Consider the following 24,050-nt stretch of genomic DNA (forward strand, 5'->3'; position numbering starts at 1 on the left):
GAAGAAGAGAAGGAGGAGGAGGAAGAGGAAGAGAAGGAGGAGGAGGAGGAGGAGGAAGAAGAGGAAGAGGAGGAGAAGGAAGAAGAGGAAGAGGAGGAGGAGGAAGAGGAAGAAGAGGAAGAAGAGGAGGAAGAGGAGGAGGAGGAGGAAGAGGAGGAGGAGGAGGAAGAGGACATAGGGACATAGAAGTCATTGGCTGATGCACACCCCAGCATGAGTTCTTTGGCTTGCAATGAGTTTCCAGGGCAAGGGGGCTGTCTAGCAATGGGGGAGCTGGCTGAGTTAGCCCATGGGTCAAGAGTAAACCCAGCAGCATTGTCTTGCCGTTACAAATGTATTGGTCCCAACCACTTATGATGGATTAGGCTCCAATATCATGTTGTTTAAAAAGAATCATTCTGTGCAACAGAGGGAAAACATATCTTAGGTATCGTCGCTTTCTGTTCAGAAGTGCACTTCTGTTGTAGATGAACTTTCTTTTACTTGGCTGGCCGAGCAGAAATCATGTTCTCAATAGAATAATTTTGCAAACCATGGTTTCCAACGGTAATTGTGTCTCCTTATGGCTGCCAAACTCCGAAAGAGCTTCAGCTATACAAGCTGTTCTCCATGCTTCCATCACATGGACGCTGTTAACCCTTCAGCAGCCTTGTCCAAACCTGCAGGAACTACTGAAGTTGTTCTTGGAGGTCACCACTGACCTACATTGTCACATCACATCACTCCCTCAGAGTTTTTCCTTAAGGTTGATTTTTTTTTTTCTTCCTTTGAAACCATGTTCCATGGATTTCTTTGTGCATCTCTTCTCACCTCCGAATAATCTTCATTACGATCCTCTCCTTGTTCATTTTATCACTCCTGCGGATGGTAACTGTCCTGATGTTAGTAGTGTGTATGCTGCATTTTTCTGGTAATTGCATCCATTTCTGCGAGACAACTGTGAAACAATCTGAATTAGCTTCAAATTTTCCAATTTTATGTCAATTCATATGTCTTTTTAATTCATTGTCTCACTAGGAAAATATTAGCCACCGGATCAAAATAAACACAAGTTCAAGTGTTACATGATGCAAAGCTATCGTTACTCACGTTCCTAAGGCAATTAAGAAAGTCAGGCTTTTTAATTGAAGTATTCCTACCCCCTTGGGACCATTGTCACATGAGGTAGGAAGCTAGAAGAGATCTAGTTATTATCCATGTAAACGAGTGCCATATATTACCAGCTTTCAGACTTACCTGCCTCCGTCAGAGTAGCTTGAAAATATCAGTAGCTTGCAATAGCAAAGCTTTCTTTCTCACTTTCTTTCTACCCACTGTGAGCTGCCTGTCTATACCATGTCACCTGCGTTCTAAGGCCCAGGCTCACCATGAGCCTCACTGAGTCATGGTTAGTTTTGTGGCCTCTACAAAGCAGTATGATGAGTACCATGTCTCCGCCTTCTCTCTTTCATCTGAATAAGTCACACAGAGAATCCTAGCATCAGGAGGATGGGCGACAGTTTTCTTCCCACAGTGATTGTCACCGTAAGATCCATAGCAAGCCTCACAGAGATGGCACAGGGATATGTAATTGTTCAACAGAATTAAGCAGTGAACACTTTGAATAACTCAACCTAGCATGCCATGTTAACATACTAATATTTGAAAATGGAGTATTTCTTTTTGTTTGTTTGTTTGTTTTTTCAATTTTTATTAGGTATTTGCTTCATTTATATTTCAAATGCTATTCCCAAAGTCCCCTATACCCTCCCCCTGCCCCCCTACCCACCCACTCCCCCTTCTTGACCCTGGTGAAGTTACTGACAAATTGCTGATGTTTGCTTGATGTTTTTCTCTTTAGAAATATAAAAATGTAGGCCATCAGTTGCATGTTAAATTTAACAAAACTTGATAGATTTCAAGCCAAATGGATTTTTCTGTTATTGTCAAATATGTAGGTAACTTCATATTAAATGTTAACACACACACTTAAAGAGCAAGGGGATCTAAAGCCTGTGGGTTTCAGATTTGCTAGGAGTCACTAAAGCCCCTCTCAGCTCACTTGTTTGGACAAGGACAATCGAAGGAGCTAGAAAAGGCTTTGGAAAAAAGTAGAGTGAGAGAAATGGGTGAAAGGAGAAGAAAAAAAACAGAAAATGATCAATGACATAAAATAGAAGTAAGTTATACATAAGCATGGTATCACAAAGCAATAGATAGTGGTGGCACTTTATGTGTGTGTTGACATATAAATACACACACACACACACACACACACACACACACACATAACACACATGATTTCATCACCACAACCACTCACTTTGGTAGTGTTATTAGGATTCTCCTTTAAAAGATGAGGTAGCTAACTTAAAAAAAGAAGTTTAAGTGTGTGTGTGTGTGTGTGTGTGTGTGTGTGTGTGTGAGAGAGAGAGAGAGAGAGAGACAGACAGACAGACAGACAGACAGACAGACAGATAGACAGACAGACACATAATTCCAGGCTCCTCTTACGTCTTGTGATGATGATGAGACTCCAGGTAGGTGGAATAAAGGTCCAAATAGAAAAGACAAAAAAGCACATTATTGAAGAATGTAAAAATAAAGTGTTCAATAAATACAGTACATGCCTATTAGAAGAGTCACATTTTAAGCACTTGGTGTTTACCTAAACTTACCAATACCATTTAAACATCTCTTCTTAACTTAGCTAGCTCATCTGTAAAAGGAGATCCTGATAACACTAACAAAGTGACAACCAATCAGCTACTGGTACAGATATAACTGTGAACCTGTGGATAAAAATCATACTACATATTAAGATATGTATCACCCATTGATCATGATTTACAGCTTTGTATATGTAAATATATATTATATAAAAAGCTATCTAAGTGGGATTTATACCTGGTAGATAATGAAAACATTTCATGTGTCCTTAAGTAAAGGTCAAAAGCTACTACTCCCTTACAATTTAAGAAAGAACTGTAATGTGTTCCTGTTCTAAGGTTTATTTTGTTTGCTCCTTATATCCATTAAAGAAGAAATAATGAATATGCACAAATACAAACAGAGAAAACCCAAGTCATGTTCCTTCAGAATGCCATTACTGGTGGCTTTCTTCCCTCTGTCCTCACAACTGTGTCCCTTACTCAGACTGTGTACTAGCTCGAATCCCTGTCTTCCTTCTTCGTTTTGCTGGTGGACCTCTTCCTAATCAAGCGACAGATTGTCTGGCTTCAGCCCTCCCCAGACTCTCCTTGCTAAAATGCCTTCTCTTTCATTCTCTATCATCATGGTTATTTCCTTCATGAGCTTAGATCATACCTGTAACTGGTAATGGCTTCCCTTCTGTGTTACCAGATGTTTTGATCTGCCAAGTGTTTCTAACTTGATTTGTTACAGCGATAAAACCATGACAAGTTGGGAAGGATAGAGTTTATTTAATACACAGGTTTTAGTCCCACCACCAAAGGAAGCCAAGGCAGGAGTCTGAAGCAGTAACCATGGAGACATACTGCTTACTGGCTTGGATGCTTGGGCGTGCTCAGCTTACTTTCTTATACCACTCAGCCCCACCCATCCTACTGCATCAATTAACAGCTAAGAAAATGGGTTGTCAAATTGTCATCTGTCTTAGCTCAGTCACCAGTACCACTCAGAGTAGATAGCAAGGCCTTGTATAACTGAACAAAGAAATAAATACAAGTGGGCTTTAAGAAGCTAGTCACAAAAATTTTATGCTAACATATCCCCAATGAGTAGATATGGAAGTTGTAAATATTTTATAACATCCTGTTGTTTGTTAGTTTATAAGGACAGAGACTACATCGTCTCCCAACAGAGTATCTGCTGTGCATCAAGATTTTTTAAATAATTTTTTAAATTAATTAATTTATTTTTTATTATTATTTTCTTTATTTACATTTCAAATGCTATCCCGAAGGTTCCTTTACCCCCCACCTGCCCCTGCTCCCCTACCCACCCACTCCCACTACTTGGCCCTGGCATTCCCCTGTGCTGGGTCATATAAAGTTTGCAAGACCAAGGGGCCTCTCTTCCCAATGTACCTATTCTACGAAGAATTTGCCTCCAAATAAAATTAAGATGAAGTAGATATAAGCAGTAATTATAGGTGATTTAAAACCAGGATGCTCTAAGAGCGATGTAATGCTCTTTTCTGTCATTTCTTTTCTTACAAGGGACCCGTTGGTTTACCTGGAGAAGTAGGGATAACTGGAAGCATTGGTGAGAAGGTAACTCATTTTGTTATTTTTTTTTCTTATTAAGAACTGCAAGCTAACTTTAACCTTCCATATGGCTTTTTATGGTGATTGATCACAGGGCACTTGTCACCCTAATAGGGGACTAGAGGATGGAGGATTAGAGACAGTAATCTCTCTTCTGTGTGTCCACACATCTACAACACAGCAGCAGCTTGGGCATTCCCATGAACGGAGTTCCTCACTATGAGGGGCGATCCAGCGTGGTGGCCGACAGGCTCATGTGGTAGCGACAACCTGAAGAGGAAGCCTGTATCTGCTTTCTTGTATTGCTGAGCCTGTATCCCAGCAGTAACCAACCCAGTGGCAGGCAGAGTAGCCATCAAGCCCAGTGAAAAGCCCAGTGAGGCTGGCTCAGCCTTCCCCTGTCTAATCTGTTGAACTACCAGAGGCACAGCACTCAGTACCCTCCTGTTCCCCGTACCAAGGATGAGTCTAGGAGAGTGCAGAGCCTCTGCCTCCTCCTTGGCAAGGAGGAGCGCTGATTGGTCTTGTTTTCTCTCCCAATGTCTGCTTTGCCCTGTATTTCTTTTATTGTGTTTACTCAGACCACCTTTTCTTCTGCTGTCAACACCCACATTTTCCTCTTTCCAATGTTGGTTGTTCTCTTTTTCCCCCACTCCCCGTCATTTTATTACTTAATCATTAATACTTTTAGCTTGAATAGCTTTTCAGTTCTCATCTTATTCTTTTTTTATTATCTCTTTTTACAGTCCAGTTATCCCCCTCCCATTCTGCCCTCTGACAGTTCCTCATCCCATTCCTCTTCCCCCTTCTTCCAAGAGGATGCCCCCCCAGCTCTGCACATGCACAGATGTAAGCACGCGTGCGCACGCGCGCGCGCACACACACACACACACACACACACACACACACACACACATTCAACACCGTACCAGACCTCCCCACTCCCTGGAGACTCAAGGTACTTAGTCTCTCGAGGGTTTGGTGCATCTTCTCTCACTGAGGCCAGACCAGGCATTCTTCTGCTCTCTATGTGTCAGGGGCCTCACATCAGCTGGTGTATGCTGCCTGGTTGGTGGATCAGTGTCTGGAAGACCTCAGGGGTCTGTGGTAGTTGATACTGCTGATCTTCCTATGGGATCACCCTCCTCCTCAACTTCTTCCAGCCTTTCCCTAATTCAAGCCCAGGGGTCCCCAACTTCAGTCCAATGGTTGTGTGTAAGCAGTTCAGTCAGCCACTCGTTGGGCTCTATGAGGGCAGCCATGCAGACTCCTGTCTGTAAGCACACCGTAGCATCGTTGATACTGTCAGGACTTGGAGCCTAAGTACCTTAGCTCCTTTCTTTTCTCTCCTTAAGGGAATATAGTTGATATTTCTCATTGGTTTTTTGTTGTTGTGTTTAAATATCTGATTTGTTTTTTAATTGTTCTATTGTGGTCTGCCTCCTCTCTTCTGAGTAGAGATGGAGATTGAGAGATCAAGATAAAAATCACCCCCTATGAACACTTTTGCACAAAACCAGAAGGGATATCCCAACAAATGCAAAAATATTTATATAGAAACACAAGAAAAATGGAAAGGAAAGGCAATATGACTCCCACCAAAGTTAACAAACCCTCAATAACTGAGTCCAAAAATAATGAAGGGGCTGAAAGGCTAAGCAAAGCATTCAAAAATTTACTTTCAAAAAGTATCAGCGACCTCAAAGAGGAGTCAAATAAACAGACAAATGGGATAAGAAAGTCAAATCAAGATTTAGAGAAGAAATTTAGTAAGAAAATGAGAAATTTAGTAAATAAACAGATTCTGAGGGGGAAAGACAGGAATTTTGGAAATGAAAGTCACCATAAATCAAAATTTTAAACTGTGGACAATATTACCATTAAATTACAGTAAGAAAAAGAAAAGTTTTCACAGATTGATGATATGGTTAAGGAATGATTACATTCAAACAGAAAAAAAGGAAAGAAAGAAAAAGAAAAAAGAAGAAGTCATGACTACGACTTTCAAGAACTCTGGGATATGATCATGAGATGAAAACTAAGAATTCTCAAGTAGAAAAAGAACATATCTGTGAACTAAAGCCACATGGAATCTACTTGCTGAAGTTGTGCAGAAAAATATTCTAAATGTAGGGAAAGAACTGTACATCCAAGAGACATTTAGAGCCCCAAATAGACGTGAAAAGAATGAAATTCTATACCATTGCAAGTAATTGCTGGAGATGGAGATCATGACATTATGGGAAATAAGCCAGGCTCAAAAGGAAACCATTTCATGTTTTCTCTCACATGTGGAATCTAGTCAGCATAAGAGGGAAAACATTAGGGTTGTAGAAGGAAAAAGAGGAGGAGACACAGAAACAGTAAGAGAGTGTGTGCACGTGATCACGGTGTGTTAGGTGCACTTTGGAAATGGAACAATGAAAATTATTACTCTGTACAATTAATCTATTCTGGTGAAAGGAAATTTTATTCAAAAGTATAACATATTACCTCTAGTGAATCTCTTAAATATGTTGATATATGGCTAGTTACATGTTTGTTTCTAACTTTTAGAGCATAGGATACCCTTCTGGTTATAAGATGTAATCTGAAAAGCAAGTGTGAAGTGGCCAGTGTGGAAGCAGAAAACAAATATTATGTAATCCCACCTTTAAACCACTTTGGAAGCAATTTTGAATCAGAAGAATAAGCATCCAGTTTACTCTTTTCTTTCCCCCAACTCATTTATTAGACAGCTGTGCTCCATTCAGTCTCATAGCCTACCTGATCCAGTTTACTCTCTCATCCCAGACTTTTATTCATGGACAAACGGTTGGACTCTGTTAATGTCCACCCTCTTAGAAAATGTCTGCACACATCTCCCCTCCTTCCTGATGTCCTCCCTCCCTGGGGTGAGAAAAAGCTCTACAGAGTTCACAATTCAACTTCTTTCTAATTATTTCATCCCTGCTAATAACAAATCTATAGTTACTTGAAAGCAGAATATAAATTTAACTTCATAACGTAATACAAGTTCTTAATATATGCTTATTGATTCTTTAATATAACAAAGTATATTGAAATGATTTAATTATTTGGTTATAATTCAAAGAGCTGATACTTAGACAATAGGAGGAATTTTAACGTGATTGCATTACTTTTAACTTTCTATTGAAGACTAGATTCCTATGATGTCCAGAATGAGATCTGTGACTCTTCACTGAGGCCCACAGTCCAAGGAAATAATTTCTTCCACTGTTCTAGAGATAACCTCTTTTTCCAATTTGCTTGATGTTTTCAGGAATTTCTCACTCTGCGGTCTCTTGTAGTCATTAGAATTAGAACTCATTAGAATTCTCACTTACAAAGTGTTAGCAGGCTATGTGCTTTTTAGAAGACCTTGTTTATCCATAATTTCTCTCTTCACTTGAATAAGACTGTAAACCAGAGAACTTCATTGTTTTAGAATTTGCAGCCATGGGGTTAAAATGCAAGCTCTGTAAGTTTCAGAGGTGTTAACAGCGAAGGCGGGATGTGCATGTAAGCTATGGTTGTGGTTTCCCTTTGTAGCCTTAGTTCATCCATCACTAACACGACTCAGTGATACCTTTTCTCCTTATTGTTTCACAAGGGAGAACGTGGAAATCCAGGCCCACTTGGTCCCCAGGGGGAAAAAGGTGTCATGGTAAGAATTCAAGGATCTAAAAACTCTGTTCCCAACACATCTAATAACAAAACTAAGGCCTGCTGGGGGTAGACCCGCACTGACAGGTTTTTTAACGAAAATGCTATTTTATAATAGAGTTTCATGGAACTTTTCTTTTTAGCTGTTTTATATCCTAGAATGATGTTCTATGGTACCAAATCCACAATAAAGCATAAAAATAAACTGTCATAGTGAAAAATATTCTACAGTTTGGGGAGAATATTAAATGAGCCACAGTGGACTAAAAAGAAAATTCAACTGAAAACTCTGCATGTTCTTGTGCAAGTAAAGTTTTATTACATATGTTCTCAACTACTCTCCAGTAGTAAACCAGTTTTTGGCCAAGGGGTAGGTCTTTTGGCTATGAGGTATGTCTTGGCACATAAGAGTTTCAGCATCAAAAAACTGTCTTATTCTTTTATATCCTCAAGATAATGACAACTGATATTTTATATCTGGGTTGTAATTTTAGTTAGTCAAATAGTTTGTGTTATAGGAAATTTAAAGGATGATCAGTATCAGTTCTAGAACACCCCCTTTCAGAAAATATAGAATAAAAGTGGCATGTAACACTATCTACAAGCTCATTCCGTCTTTTACTCTTTATTTTTAATTTCTGTATTATTAGAAGAGCACCACAAGATTTTTTTTTTTTAGCAATTTCTAGTGGGGGTAGGTAGTTAACCTAACAACCCACCTAGAGACTGCCACCTTGAGACTTTCTTTTTAAAACAATGACCTGATAACTAACATGCAGCTTCTGTGGAAACATGTGTTCAATTTCTGTGATCCTACTACACAGTGTTTCCTATAATCTCATGTATCTTAGGTAGAAAAGGGTGATCTTGTCAAACTGTTGTTTTTGTTACCATTTGTGGTTTACTGTGTGGTTTTTTTTTTCTTAAAGGAAAATGGTTAATTATATGTTTTATATCTCATTTTAATCTTAGGGCTACCCAGGTCCTCCTGGGGCTCCAGGGCCCATGGGCCCACTTGGATTACCTGTAAGTATAGAGCAGACTTGTGGTCCTTTCTTCAATGTCCACTTTAATTTAAATTCATTGCCTTGTTGTGCCATCTTTTTGAGTCTCATTTAAATCAGCTATGTATAAGATAATGGAGTTTGCGCCTCTCCCAAACCATATGAACTTTCTGAAATATTTCTTGGTATCTTGAGTTTCCTTACCCCTACTATATATAGTAACCAATTTCAGTTCTCTAGCCTAAACTAAAAAGGGAAAAAATTAATTCTCCTTTTGTAAGAAAAATAAAATCAGTAACCAAAATACAGCTGAGAGCCAAGGAATTAACAAAACACAAGGAGTTATTTTAAAATGTTTTCCTTTTTAATTTTGTAAATACTCTCAACAAACAGTTAAAATTCATAGGAAATGTGCCTTTGGTAAATAGCACTTGAGCTTTGAATATATTCCATCTGTTGTTTTCAGAAAGATAATTAAATCTTGCCCCTAAGGAGAAAACATTCACTTATCAAGATTTGACAGTTACTGTGGAAATGAATCTGAAGAAGTTCAGCCTCTGTGGTGTCTGTGCAGAATATCTCTTCACAGAAATTGTTTATGTTATGTCTCATGATGCTTCCATTCTATAAAGGATGCTGATTTCCTAGTATATTCATATACATACTGTTGACTTCTAAAATAAGAAAGACCACAGCATAGTCGTCCATCTCTTCCCTCACAGAAAAGAATGAGCTAACTTAAGACCCTAAAACTTGGCTCATTTTTATCAATATATAGTTTATAACTAAAGAGGAGGCAAGGGTTATTAAAGATCTCGGTGTTGGGATCAGAATATCTCCCTCTGAGTGTGTGGTCAGGAGGGTCCCAAGGGCACAGAAAAAACACAGGGCATTGCCACTGTCATTACTCACAGTAACAAAAAGGAAAGACCTGGGAGCTGAAGGTGACACGCACTTTGGCTGCAGGACCCAGGACATCAATCTCAGAATGACCAGAAAGTCCCTGCTGGCTTGCTTTCATAGTGTTTGAAGGTGCTGTGTGGACTGCTGATGGAGGAAGAATCAAAGGTCTTAACCAAGTCTAGGCTTTGCATGATGTGTTGCCAACCTACCAGGCAAGCTGTACCCACCGGTGCCATAGTGGTGTCGTGGTTTGGGGGAACCAACTGCCTTCTGACTGTACTTGAGGTCTCCTGTCAGAGGACATTCATGTCTGGTATTGTAAACCCGATCAAAAGCCCAAGGCTGTGAAGATCACATACCCTACTGAGGGACCTACTTTATTGTTTGGCTAAATGGTCATATTGTCAAGAATCTCCTTCTAGACGTTTATATATGTAGCCATAACTTTGTGCTATACTCTAGTAACTCTTTATAGGAGACTTTAAAATATCATTAATCTTGACTTTAAAGTAGTAACCTAATTTCCATTTTTTATTTTATTCATGGGTTCAGAAAATACACAAATTTTATACATGGGGTTATACAGATATACTAAAATAGCAAAGAAATTGTAACAGTGATAGCCATTGCTTCTTTGATGGAGCAGGGATGTCAGGCTGGTTAAGCTAGCTAAGAGGGTCTCTCCTTCACATTTCCTCTGTGCATTCTTCCTGAACACTATTTGTCCAGTGGATATTAAACCCTTCCAATTCATTTCACCCATAAAAGGCATTTATCCAAAGAGTGAAATATTTTGAAAGCAGAACACTGGGGAGGGACACATGGTATTTATTAATTAAAATTTATTTGGAGAGAAGCTACACATGGTATTGATTAATTAAAATGTATTTCCAGGGAGATAAATAAATTTCAGTTTTAAAAAATCCATCAATTAAAATAAATGTCACATAAGAAAGTACAGATGCTATTCTAGAAACAATGTTATGAATTTGATATCTGAGTTTTTAAATTTCCAACATGTAGGGTCTTGTTGGGGCAAGAGGCGCACCTGGAAGTCTGGGTCCTAAAGGACAAAGAGTAAGTAACAAAAAAAGTATGTTAACCTCAAAAAAGTCACCTCACAGTGATGTGCTTGACAAAGCCAGCTCTACACAGTCTAGAGTCATACTCATATGTTGGATTTTTGCTGTTTTTATTCTGTTAGATGAACTGCCTATAGCAATTGAAATATAACTACTAGTACAACTAACATAACTATGTATTATAGTTACATAACTAATAACTAATAATCAAAGGTATTTTAATCATTTTTATTTAATAGTTAATATGGAGAAAAGCATAAAAAAGAATATTTATCTACCAAGTTGTCTCTTAAGCATTAACACTTTCTAAAACAGCATCAGGGCTACCACTCACATGCCTGCCACATACACTTTATGTATATTGTCTTGTTTGGTACTCAGAGACTCTGTAAGAAGGCACGGCACTCTGTAAACAAGGAATCATAACCAGGCCCTGATGTATCTTACGCCAAAGCTAATGTTTATCTGATGCCACATGGAATAATAAGCGATTCTTTTCCTCATCTGAGTGTGTGCCTTTAAGGGCGGCATTTTTTAATTCTAAAAGACAGTCTCTAACTAACAAAGACTTTTAAAGTTGAAAAATAATAAAGATGAAAGCACCGCAGTTTCCCAGTTGTAAAATTGAAAGAGAGTCCTGTGGACTCTCAGTTGGAGAACAGCTTTGATTTTATGTCTTGTGTGGTTAGGTGAGAGTGAGGAGAGATCTTTGTCTTTATTATTATTTATTTTATGAAAAACCATTTTCCTTCCTGGCTTTTAGATTGCCTGTCTGCAAACATCAGTGATAGTTGATTCATTTTAGCCTAAATAAATTTAAAACTAAGAGAGAAGGGATCTGTACTCTTAAGTGTCGTTTGCTGATTACCGCCGCCCAGGACTCAATCCTTGGTGAGGTCAGACGTGTTTATTCAGTCTGGTATGAGTCACAATGAGAAAGCACAACAGCTTGTGGCAGGTGGATTAAAATAAATACTTATCCCAGTCTTTTGTTAGTTAAATGATTTAGGTCTCAGTGATTCTCACACAAATCCATGTCCCCAACCATGGAACATACTGGACCACTTGAATGAGCTCATAAATCCTGTTGCAAATTTATTTGCTCTGCAGTTTTCTAACTTGACTGAGACCACGAGTAGCTTCCTGCTTTCCTGACGTATCATGCTGCCCTCAGCTCTCACATCTCCAAGCCTTCCCATTATTTTCCAGATATGGTTTCCTGACTCTCTTAAACGGTGCCACACAATTTTAAACCCTGACACTCAGGAGTTTCTACAAAAGGCAACTTTGTTAGGGGAGGAAGGTGTCTTTCTTCACTAGGAGAATATTACTAATGGTAGACGCCATACAAAAAAAAATTAATTGAATGGGGATGGAAAAATGGCTCATTTGTTAGGAGTACTAGCTGCTCAGTCATGAGAACTAGAGTTGTGTTGTCAGCACTGTGTCAAGTAGTTCACAACTGCCTGGAACTCCAGCTCCAGGAGGTACAGCATCCTCTCATGACCTCCTCAGACATTGGATGGACACACATACACACACACACACACACACACACACACACACACACACACACATGCACGCACTATTGATCTGGCCTATTGAGGTAAGTTGGAAAGGTGTCTGGCTCCAAGATTTTGGGTCCATATTCTAGTGCAACCACAAAAGCTAAGGGAATCAATCTGGCACACCCGTCACTACTTTGAGTGACAGGGCCCTGAAGGGAAACTCTACTCTTAGGGACATACACTCTGAGCCCACACTGAATGGTCTAAAACTTGTTCACCTTTCCTATTTGTTCTGGGACTTATACTGTTCTCAAATGGTCACGCAAACACTGTGAACAGTAGGACCATTCCTGAAAGATTCTGCCTACTGACAACCCACAGTGTATCTACCCAACCTGATTTCTTACTCGTAACCCGGAGGGTTCTATGTTAACTACCCCTCAGGTTTCCCACCACAGTGGGCTTTCCAATTTTGTGACTTATGGTCTTGAAACTGAGACATATGGTGGAATACTAAAATCTACCAAGGGGAAGGAAACTTAAAGCAGGCCACAATACAAACGTCTAAAGAGTAAGGTAACCATAATAGGATCAGGGAAATTTTCCTAACCTGCAGTGGGACGATTATATACTTGTGCTGTTTACATAACTGCAAAGAGTAGCAAGGTAAAAGGTAGTCAAAGGTACATAATAATTTAATATATTTATTAAATTATATGTAAATGCCCTTTCTATTTAAATATCTTAAACATTAAACGTTTTAATCTATTCCTAGCTGGTATGTTTAGCTGGAGAGCAGTCAGGTAAAGAGAAGTTATTTAATATACTAAGACTACTCGGTGCAGTTCATATAATCCTTTCGTTTGTATACATGATTTAAGCTGACAGATCCGCTACTCTGCTCCCAGATGATGGATGCTTGGCCTGATGGGCAGTTAGGAGTCAGCTCAGCCTGAGCCACTGCCGTTCACATACAAGCTGACACTTGGAGGATTACTGATAAAAAGGATGCTGACACCTGCCAATCTTTCCCTCTGTGCCCAGCTGCCCACAGGAGAAATGATAGGAGCAAAGCAGGCCTCACCTACTGACACAGGCGGGAGTTAAGTCGTCCTTGGTCACAAGCTCTCTCTAAATTCCAGCCTCTTTCTCTTGAGCATTGGTAGAGAGAGACTGGCAGCTGGCGGATTTGGTATTGAGACCATGCTACTGAAGACGGGGATGGGGTAGAGGAATAACTGTGTTAGAAATACACAACAACTTAGAGTTTTCTCTCCAACAGAGACACCTATATGGTGATAAACACTCTGCAAGTTGGTCCCTTCGAGGGGCTGTCTGTCATTTTAAGGTAGAGTGCCTTCAGTAGCGTTTGTATTTAGGATCTGTGCTATGCAATAGCTAAAGTATCTCAAGTGATAAAGATTTTTCCTCTGCTCTGTTAAACGTTTGTAGCAGGGACCTTTCCCCAAGGGTCCTGATAGTGTTGATTTGGTTCAGTAGATCACGTGGTTCCGGCTGTGTAAAGCAAGGGTCAGAAAAAGACTTGCTTGGCACATGAGTTAGGCATGAGAGTGAGTTAAAAATGAATAGGGGTCATACCAAAATCCAGCTTCGGCTTCAAGAACGTATAAATACACCGAGTCCGTCTGTCCTAAGGACACAGCTATTTCCTTCATTCAGAGGCACTCAGCCTGTTGTAACCTATCACAGAGGCTGTAGAAATGGGCTCAGGGTTCTCATAACAGCCTTCTAAGAAAACCAAGCATATGGTATATGTTAACAGTTTAGTTGACTATAAGTTTCATCTTTTTAATTTAGTATTTATATGAAATAGAAGGGCCATAGCCTGACACCCAATGCATTATGTAGCAAACTGCTCACTCATGAGTCTGGCTAACTCCTTAATGTATTTACCTATGTTTCAAATATGCAATATGCTTTTCTTCAATGGAGTTGAGGTATTCAACTCTCACTCTGGCTGTAAGAACCTTCTTCCAGCTCACCGCAGCCAGCTGGGTGTTCTTGTGGGCAGCCTGCTTTTACCCAGAAAATGAGAGATCCAGGAGACACTTTTGAGCTGTTGCTTTTTAAATATTATGCCAAATTGTGTGCCTGTTGTAACACAGAGTGTCTAATTCTCCTAGGCCTTGTCCTGAAGTTGATGTTGTCTTAGGAGTCTCGTCAGCACTGTGGGTTATGTCTACCACCAGAGGGAAACCTCCTCTACTGCCAGGCTATGCCTCTAGCTCATTAGCTCACTCATGCCTGAAGCATGAACAGGGCTCCCAAACCCTCACATGGTGACTTTTGCTTTATGACCTAAATGTGACTTCCTGACTTAGGCTTTTATTTTCACACTGTACCTGATTATCTTTATCACTGGGAGCATAGAAATTAATATCTCTTGGTAAATAAACTTGTAAGTGTAAAAAGAGAAAAGAAAAGAAATTTAAAAGACTAGCAGAAGTTCAGTGTTGAACTGACAGCTAGAGTCCCTGACTTACCACCATAACCTTAATAACAACAGCAGCGACAATAGTCACTATGAAACAGTCTTTCGTAAGTGTGTTTTAATGTAAAACACTATACAAATATTTTATCTAAATTTTGCTTTAATCCTCATGGACCCTCCTGGGGTGTTCATGTTCCCTCCAAACCCTTGAGTGTACCTGGGAATACACTTAAACCAGGATTCCAGCCTGTAGAGGCCTGTTGTAGCAAACAGCTTTGAAAATAGATTTCTGGACCTCGGCATTAGAGCCAACATGGGGACCCCTTCACCTCAGAACTTGGCAGGGTCTCAAGCTTGTATAATTGTGCTGTCTATCTATCACCCACTTATTTAAATGTGAGCCCCAGCTTTGCTGTCTCAGCACCTCCCTGCATGCAGCTGACAGCCTGGTCAGGCTCAGGCTCCTCTCCATACAGTCCCCCTGTCTGCTTCTACCCATAACCCACAGGGCTGATCTCGCACATCCAAGTGGCATCTCCATTCCTGGGACAAGTGTGCCAGGTCTGCCTCCCTGTGGACTTCTCCTCTTGGTCCTTTTCACAACCACCTCTCCCTTGAACTATTTACTCTTTCTATGAAATCATAAAAATAAATTAATTATTAAATAATGTTGTGTTCCATGATGAAGAAACTCATAATTACATGTCTGCACAGCAATAGCTATCTCTTTTCTACAGTGGGTGTCCACGTAGAGGGCTTAGAATTTAAGTCTGTTACAAAGCCCTTCAAGATGTGTATACTTTAGAAAGCGAGACTCAACGCTGTATGAGAGCAGCTGGCTCTTCTCCACAGGTAATTCTCTAGTAGATATTGAGAAGATTTGCCCACAAGTACCTTTCTGTTCCTGTTCTGAGCCCCTGCCATCTTCCAGTAACTGCTGTCCAATGGAACCATAGCAAGTGCAGTGTCCTGAACATTCATTTTCTAAAAATGCAGAGAGAAGAACAATTCCAAAATAATGAAACTTAAGACTGCCTAGGCAAACAACCCAGGGTCTTTTAAGTTAACTTACAATCATTTTAAGAATAAATCCCTCAGGACTACTGAGAAAAAAAAAAGGAAAGAAAAGAAAAGAATCAACTTAGGTTAGAAATACCTCATCAACTCTTATAGCTAATTCTGTACTCATCGAACTTACTCTGTGGCATAAATCCTTTAAAATGTGGACTTGATTATTATCTGTTTTTAAGGGGAGCATTTCAAATTAACAATGGGACCTTTTCCTTCTACCTGCAGGGACCCAGAGGACCAGATGGCCTCACAGGGGATCAAGGTGGAGATGGTGCCAAGGTACTTGCTGATTCTCCATTTCACGTGCAGTTAAATATGGCAGAGTCATTATGTCTGTATATCTAAATATGATGTATTTCCTTCTACCACATAGTTTTTAATACATACCAGCCATGTTTTCTTTTTAATGTTGAACTGTGCACTTGATGCCCTGTTTTAGCGTTAGGACCATGGCTCAAATTCTGACCAGTCCATGTGATCTTGATATTTTTATAGGGTGAAAAAGGAAACCAAGGGAAAAGAGGGCTTCCTGGCCTCCCCGTGAGTAGCCAACAACATGGTCTCCTGACGCACAAACATTCTGACGTTCTCCCTTGTGCTATTTGAGAAGGGCTGAATGACCTAAGCACTTTTTCTCTCATATGTAGGGTAAGGCTGGAAGCCCTGGGGAGAGGGGAGTTCAAGGAAAACCGGTAAGTTTTGTTTTCTTTAATGTGTTCTTGTTATTAATAACAGAGCTGACATGACAATTGTAACTCAACTTCACTCTCACCATGATTGATATTTCTCGAAAACTCAAAATGAAATGCTGTGCTGTGTAACTGTAATGGGGTGTGAGAAAATCATACAAGAAACTTCCAGGACCTCTCTCCTAGCTTCATCCTAACTCTCCTCGGGTGCTGTCTTCTCTTTTGCAGTGCAGAGTCTCACGCATCTTGCATAACGATTAGTATATCTCTCATACTACTGTAAGAGTTTTCAGTATTTTATAGCGCTAGACATTTTCCAACCATCTCACATCTTACCAGAATTGTATGGATTTTCCCCTGGGCATCAATAATTTCTGTGGCCGTCATCATGAAAGAGCAGAGAAATATTGAAAAATGCATATCCAAACTTTCACTTATGATAATTATACAGATAAGCACTCAGCTTACACATGTAAGTATTTTTAACTGCTTTCATTCTGAATCATAATGTTAGGGACACTTTGACTTGTCATGTATCTGATGGCTTAAATCTAAATAATTTGAAAATTTCAATGGATTTCAGCTGAGGAGTCAGAAAAGGCCAGGACATAGGGGCTTCAGCTGGTGGTGGTTGCCACCTAGGACAATGTTTGCTTGTTCCTGTTTGAAATCTGCTGCCCCCTGCCTGTTGTCTTTTATTATAGCAATGTACTTGACAGCAGTCAGATCTAAAATACCAGAGATTTGGAAGAAAGTAAATGACTGTCCTGAAAAAAAGAGGTGTGTTTAGCCTTGTGCATTGACTGATGGCATTCTCAGAGAACACCTGTGTGTCTTCATATTCATCATGTCTTAGTCATCATAGTCAGGGTTAGCAATGCTTCCGTAGAGTCCGACCACTTTGCTGTATTGCAGGCAAGCCTGAGCTCAACTGTATCTCTTTAATTTTAAAAGAAAGAGCCTCACAGAAATAGAATTACTCATTATGTATATTGTTGACCTTCCTTCGAATTTTATCTTCATTTTCTGCTTAGACGATTGGGACATCTCTTCAATCCCATGAAAGGTACTAGGATCAATTTGCAACTGTCATACAGCACGTGAGTCCTGTGGACTCCTGGAAGGGTAAAGCTGCCTTAAAAGATGTCCCAGCTTGGACAGAAAATAATGAGTTTATAATAACTGTTGAAGTTTATGAAATATTTGCTACATTGATTCCTCCTTAAATGAAAAGAAATTTTAGGGAAGCAGGAAACATTTCATTAGAAAAGCTAAATAAGCCCTAAAGATTCATATTATCTTTCAGAGTAATCTTACAGTCTCTAGTCCTCTAGGTAGTGTCAAAAGTAGGCAATACTCTATAACACAAAGACGTATTAGAGATCAGACAGCATTTCTTACATGCTCCTAAAAATGGCACAACCTTGCTTTAGTATGTTGGCTATCTAGAGCATATCCTATTCACCCTTGAAGTGAAGACACTAATAACATCTGTGAAACCATCCTTCTCTAAATCCCCCCACTTTTAGTCCTTCTCCTTCCCCCCATAAAGATTGACCCAGGGCCTAAGTGCATGCTTTATCACTGATCTATCTTATCCCCAAGAACCCAGACTGTCAGAATTATCAAAACAAATATTAAGTGAATCTAATATTAACATGGTACTTTAATAATCCCGACAGCCAGGAAGTGTACTTGTCCATAGACCAACACCATCTACCTGTAGATCTGATCCAAAAGTTAAAATCAAAAAGACCACAATCCAATGGCTTTGTGGGGTCATGGAGCCTGGGAGGCTGTATTTGATTATCTAAATCATGGAAATTATAACATTTCACACATTACCAAGTTTTCAATGAGAGCATCCTTTCAATCGATGCCAGGTGCATAAAGATCCCTCTGATCCTGTTGGTCTCTCTTTTTCCCCTTTAGTTCTTTCTAATGCTCCTTCATGTAGCTTGAAATTCTATTATAACTTTGTTTAATTTTAACTATATTTTCTTCCTCTAATGCTGTTTTGGAAATGGCTTCATTTAGTGTGAGCTTCCATCTTGCTAGCCGTCACAGGCTTGCAGTTCACCTGAAATTGGTGTTCTCGCCAATTTTCTTTGAACCCAGCTGGTCTTGTTATTTAACTTGAACATATCTAGTTGGATCTTGCTTTTTGGTCTGATAATCTCTACCTTTTAATAGGAATATTTGGTCCATTTCTATTTAATCTAATTGCTATGACTAGACGTAGGCCCCCTATTTTGTGCTTTGCTTTGCTTTGTTTTGGTCGGGGCTTTCTGTCTGTAAATTTTATCTACACTTCCCTGTGGAGTTTTGATTTGGACTCCTCATTACTAACTTAGTTGTTATAGGTCAGGATCAGCAAACTATTCCCATAAAAAGCCAGCAAGGAAGCGTTTGTGTTCCAGAATACATATGTAAAAATGTACAACCCATAGGACAGCTTATTAACATGCTGTCTTTTATACTGTGGTTATTTTACATATTACATCCACGTGCATTCTGCAACTTCATTGTAAACAAAGCTTTTATCCGAACATTAATAAAATTGTATTTGCTTTAATATAAATTAGTGTGTGCTTTAGAGCTTGGTATGAGGAGACTGGATTTCTCTCCATCTTCTTGTTTGCCATTTCTAGTGGTCTTCATTCCTTCTGGAAGGTTTGAATAGCTAACCGCTGTCATTTCCCTGGAGCCTATGAAACATCTAAGTTCCTTTTAGAGGAGTCTGCTAATGGTGAATTATCCTTTGAATTGTGAAATATTTTTTTCACCTTTAACCCTAAAGGCAGTTTTCAGTGTATATAACACTCTAGGTGTCATTCGGCACCATAAAGGGGCCATTGGGAAAGAAGGGCCTTCAGGGGAAATCCTCATGTATTTCTGCCCTCATCTCCTGTGTGGAGTGGGTAACGACGCATGTCTTGTATTGAGTTAGACATGTTGTTGGTTAAACATCACTGGTTCTGCCACTTACTTTTATGCTTTAACTTTGTAAAAATTACTCAGCCTTGTTGAGTCTCAGTTTATCTACATTTAAAAATGAATATCTGAGTGGAAGGAATGGAAGAGATTGGGTCAGGGGTTATGAGCACGCCCTGCTCTTCCAGAGGATCTGATTTGATTACACAGGCATTCATACAAGGAAGCAGACAACATCCTTCAGTTCCAGCTCAGAGGGGTCAAATGCCCTCTACTGGTCTCCACAGGTACCTGCACATTCATATTTTATACACACACACACACATCATCATCATCATCATCATCATCATCATCATCATCATCATAATAATAGCAGCAGCAAGAAGAAGAAGAATGAGTCTCGTATGGCTCCACATAGCCGCAACAGTCTTTGTTATTCTCATGGTCATTTGTTCCCATAATTTCTGAGTTAAAGCCATGGAGTAGTCAGTTCTGCAACAAAGTCATATATCATTAATAACATCTGAAAAGCCTTAAGCAGAATTTTCCTTTTAAGCCAATTTGTGCTTTTCCTCTTAATCCTCAATAAAAATTGAGAACATGGAAATTGAGTCCCTGCTTTGCAAAATGAACTCTGTGCAGAATCCACAGAATTAATGGAAATACTAAGTTGGTTCTGTGTCCAAACATGCTTTACAGAACAAACCCAGAAGACACCACTTAAAAGTCTGCACTTCCATTACACACTTCAGTTAGCAGGGAAGGCAGAATGAGGTCTGTGTATTGATCCTGTCTATTAATTTAGGAGCTCGAAGTGAATGAAGAACATATGATTCTCAGAACTGAAACAGAGCTTTAGCCATAATAAGTAAATGAAAGTAATTTAAAATGAAAGAAAAAAGTTTTGTTTCCTCTTACATAGAAATAAAATGTACTCCATCAATTCCAAAGTAATGGAAACCCAGGACTCAGATATTGCATACCCGTGTTCACAGTGGCATGTTGACAATAGCCAAAAGCTGGAGCCAACTAAGTGACCCCTGACAGATGAATGAACAAAATGTGATTTATGCATCCATGGGAATATTATTCTATTTTAAAAAGGATTCTTTGACACAAGCTGAAAGGAAGAACCCTGAAGACAGTCTACCCAGTAAATAAGGCAGACACACAAGAGAACAGATGTCATACAATCTCACTTATGATAATAAACTGTACAGTCAAATTCATGGAGACAAACATAGATACAGAGAGAGAGGCCACAGTAATAAGTGAAGTGTTGGCAGGGATTCAACTGGGAAGGTGAAATGATTCTGGAGGTGGATGGTGGACATGGCTGATAAACAGTGTGGGTCTATTTAATGATAAAGAATTATATTCTTTTTTTTTCCTTTTGAGTGAGTTTCTTTATTAGATATTTTCTTTATTTACATTTCAAATGTTATTCCCTTTCCTGGTTCACCTCTGAAAACCCTCTATCCCCTCCCCCTGCTCACCTACCCACCCACTCCTGCTTCCTAGCCCTGGCATTCTCCTATACTGGGGCATAGAGCCTTCACAGGACCAACGGCCTCTCCTCCCATTGATGACTGACTAAGCCATCCTCTGCTACATATACAGCTAGAGCCATGAGTCCCACCATGTATTTTCTTTGGTTGGTGCTTTAGTCTCTGGGAGCTCTGGGGCACTGGTTAGTTCATACTGTTTTTTCTTCCTATGGGGCTGCAAACCCCTTCAGCTCCTTGGATCCTTTCTCTAGCTCCTTCATTGGGGACCCTGTAGTCAGTCCAATGGATGGCTGTGAGCATTCACTTCTTTATTAGTCAGGCACTGGCAGAGCCTCTCAGGAGACAGCTATATCAGGCTCCTGTCAGCAAGCACTTGTAGGCATCCACAACAGTGTCTGGGTTTGGTGACTGTATATGGGATGGATCCCCAGGTGGGGCAGTCTCTGGATGGTCATTCCCTCAGTTTCTGCTCCACACTTTGTCTCTGTAAGTTTTTCCGTGGGTATTTTGTTCCCCCTTCTAAGAAGGATCGAGGTATCCACACTTTGATCTTCCTTCTTCTTGAGTTTGTGGGCTGGAAAGATGGCTCACATCACAGCTGTTAAAGGCTAGGCTCACAACCAAAAATATAAGAATTATATTCTTAGCTGTGCTCATGGTAAATCTTATGTACAAAGAGAAAAAGATGAGGAATGCATAGAAGAAACCCACAAGCAAAGGCAGGTGTGTAAACTAGCTAAAGCATTTTTGGATGAGCTGCTTTTCTACAAATTTCTCATTTGTTTGTCAAGGGCTTACAAGGACTCCCTGGCAGCTCAGGAGATGTGGGACCTGCCGGAGAACCGGTAAGTGTCTCTGTGTTCTTCTGATTGTGGCATTCCTATGAGGTCCATTTACTTCGGTGTCCACAGTACTGAAGGTGACTTGCTTGAGAAACAATATTGACCCCATATAGCAAAGTCAAGGCCTATAGAATAGGCATTTTACTATATCAACTCTGCAGGGTACAAACAAATAAACATACATACATACATACATTCATAAATACATATGGGTATTGGTATTATAATTTTTGTTGCTTTTATGGCTCTATGTAGTCAAGTTCAGTGATTTTTCTCTATGACTGTTAAAAGGAGCTTATTTCTGTTTTTGAAAAAAAGAAAACTTTCAGTGATGCTCAGAAATGCTCTTTCTGGATGGCCTGCAGTTCTTATAATTGGTGCATTACCACACACAGAGACAACAACTCTATAATGAAAGCCATGTAGTGAAGCCACTCTATGTATCTGATTGGCCTCAATATGCAAATATGATAGAAATGCTGTTACATCAACAGTACAAAAAACATATGCCATGATTCCATAGCTATGATTCAGTTCTGGAGTTTCAATGGAAAGGGCATTGAGCAAAGGGAAAAACTCCAGCACACTCCTTTCTCACATCTTAGCCTTCATTGCCAATGAAGTCATTCTTTAGGGCAATCATGTCAGATGACAGATGCTGTAATGTGCTTTAGCCACTGGGTTGATATTATCACCAGCTGACACATGGTTTGCAGGTGGCCTTAGCGTAATTAATTTAGTTAGTAACAAGTGGAAAAGTTTACCAAAGAATAAAAGGTTCACACTTAACCTATGACATAAGCTCATCGAACAATAAGGGCTCACAATGTATGTAGTTCTTGCCTGATAAATATCTAAGATATGGCATGAACTTTGCATAGCTAAGCCTTTGGTTTGCTCTCTGTTTTATGTGCCTCAACCTGCTGTGCCATCACAAATGTTGATTTGACCTGAAATAGCACAGTGCTCTTTTGCACAGCTTGGTTAAGTCTCTGAAACCCCCACAAGTCAGAGACCATTACCTTTGTACTCTCCATTCCTGGTGCAGTGCCCAGCAAACTCCATTTGCTCAGTGTGTGCTGGTTACACTGAATAAGCAAAGGGTCATGTACCCAACACTGTTATGGACACAGTAAGTAACATTAGACTGCGGAACTGGTATGAAGAGCCATGAGATTTTATTAGATAAGTGTATCACAGTGGAGACAAAAAAATCTTAGGATTTAAAAAATGAAAGACTTATACTTTAAATTGATACAAGAAAGCACTTCTTAAGCAAAATGGCTTAGTAGTGCTCCAAATGTCAATGTGAAGGTCACAGGGTCATGGAACTGGTAAATAAAATATAAACCAATTTATGATGGATTAACAGATTTTGTGTCATATATTTGAACTAACGCTTCAATCATAGAAATGAAGGAAATTGGTAAAATAAGCACAAAAAATGAAATGTACTTTACATTTCAAAAATAATATAATAAGAACTGCAACCATTCTATAGCAAAAATTTAAAACTTTTTTTCTCCATTGTAAGGCAAACATTGCTATTAAATAGGTAACTATCCATTCAGATTCAGTCAACAAACATTTATTAAGAATCTGCTCTCAGTGTTTAACAGTAAGCATGAAGTTTCCAGTCTAGTGATAAATACATTATTGATTAAGTAATTACATATAAAAACAGATAATTATGAATTGAGATAAATACTAGAAAGTACAGTCAGAACTCAGTCCCCCTTGGGGAGAAGTTCACTGCTCAGCAATAGTCCATGGGTGCTCAAAATCCTTATATAAATGGAATGGTGTCTTTTCATCACCTTTCCATTTCTTCCTGTGTACTTTAAGTCATCTCTGGGCTATTTATAATACTTCATAAAATGTAAATATATGTAAATGATTGCTATAGTATATTGTTTAAGGAACATTGTGAAGAAGAAAAAGTCTGTACTGGTTTGATGTAGAAATTTTCAAAGATTGTTTCTTTCTTCTTTTTTTCTGTATTTGATTAAATCCATACATGCAGAACAGATAAAGAAGACTAATAGGAATTCAGACTTAGAGGATCTATGATAAATAAGCTGTCATGGTCTAGCGGCTCAAGAAAGCCTCCATGAGCAGAACTATATGATCTGACAGGAAAGTTACAGTGTTTGAGCCAAGAT

The 24,050-nt window shown here is 39.3% G+C and overlaps 1 protein-coding gene across 1 annotated transcript in view; it reads left to right on the forward strand.

Moving 5' to 3' along the window:
• The window catches only part of Col24a1 (collagen type XXIV alpha 1 chain), a 256,021-nt gene that overhangs the window by 127,884 nt on the left and 104,087 nt on the right, over positions 1-24,050 (forward strand). The window contains exons 25-32 of the mRNA XM_021196980.2: positions 4,182-4,235; positions 7,843-7,896; positions 8,868-8,921; positions 10,826-10,879; positions 16,141-16,194; positions 16,411-16,455; positions 16,563-16,607; positions 21,838-21,891. Of these exons, the coding sequence (XP_021052639.1) occupies positions 4,182-4,235; positions 7,843-7,896; positions 8,868-8,921; positions 10,826-10,879; positions 16,141-16,194; positions 16,411-16,455; positions 16,563-16,607; positions 21,838-21,891 (414 nt within the window). The remainder of the gene's footprint in view (positions 1-4,181; positions 4,236-7,842; positions 7,897-8,867; positions 8,922-10,825; positions 10,880-16,140; positions 16,195-16,410; positions 16,456-16,562; positions 16,608-21,837; positions 21,892-24,050) is intronic.

This window comes from Mus pahari, chromosome 4 (genome assembly GCF_900095145.1).
Source record: "Mus pahari chromosome 4, PAHARI_EIJ_v1.1, whole genome shotgun sequence".
NCBI lineage: Eukaryota > Metazoa > Chordata > Mammalia > Rodentia > Muridae > Mus > Mus pahari.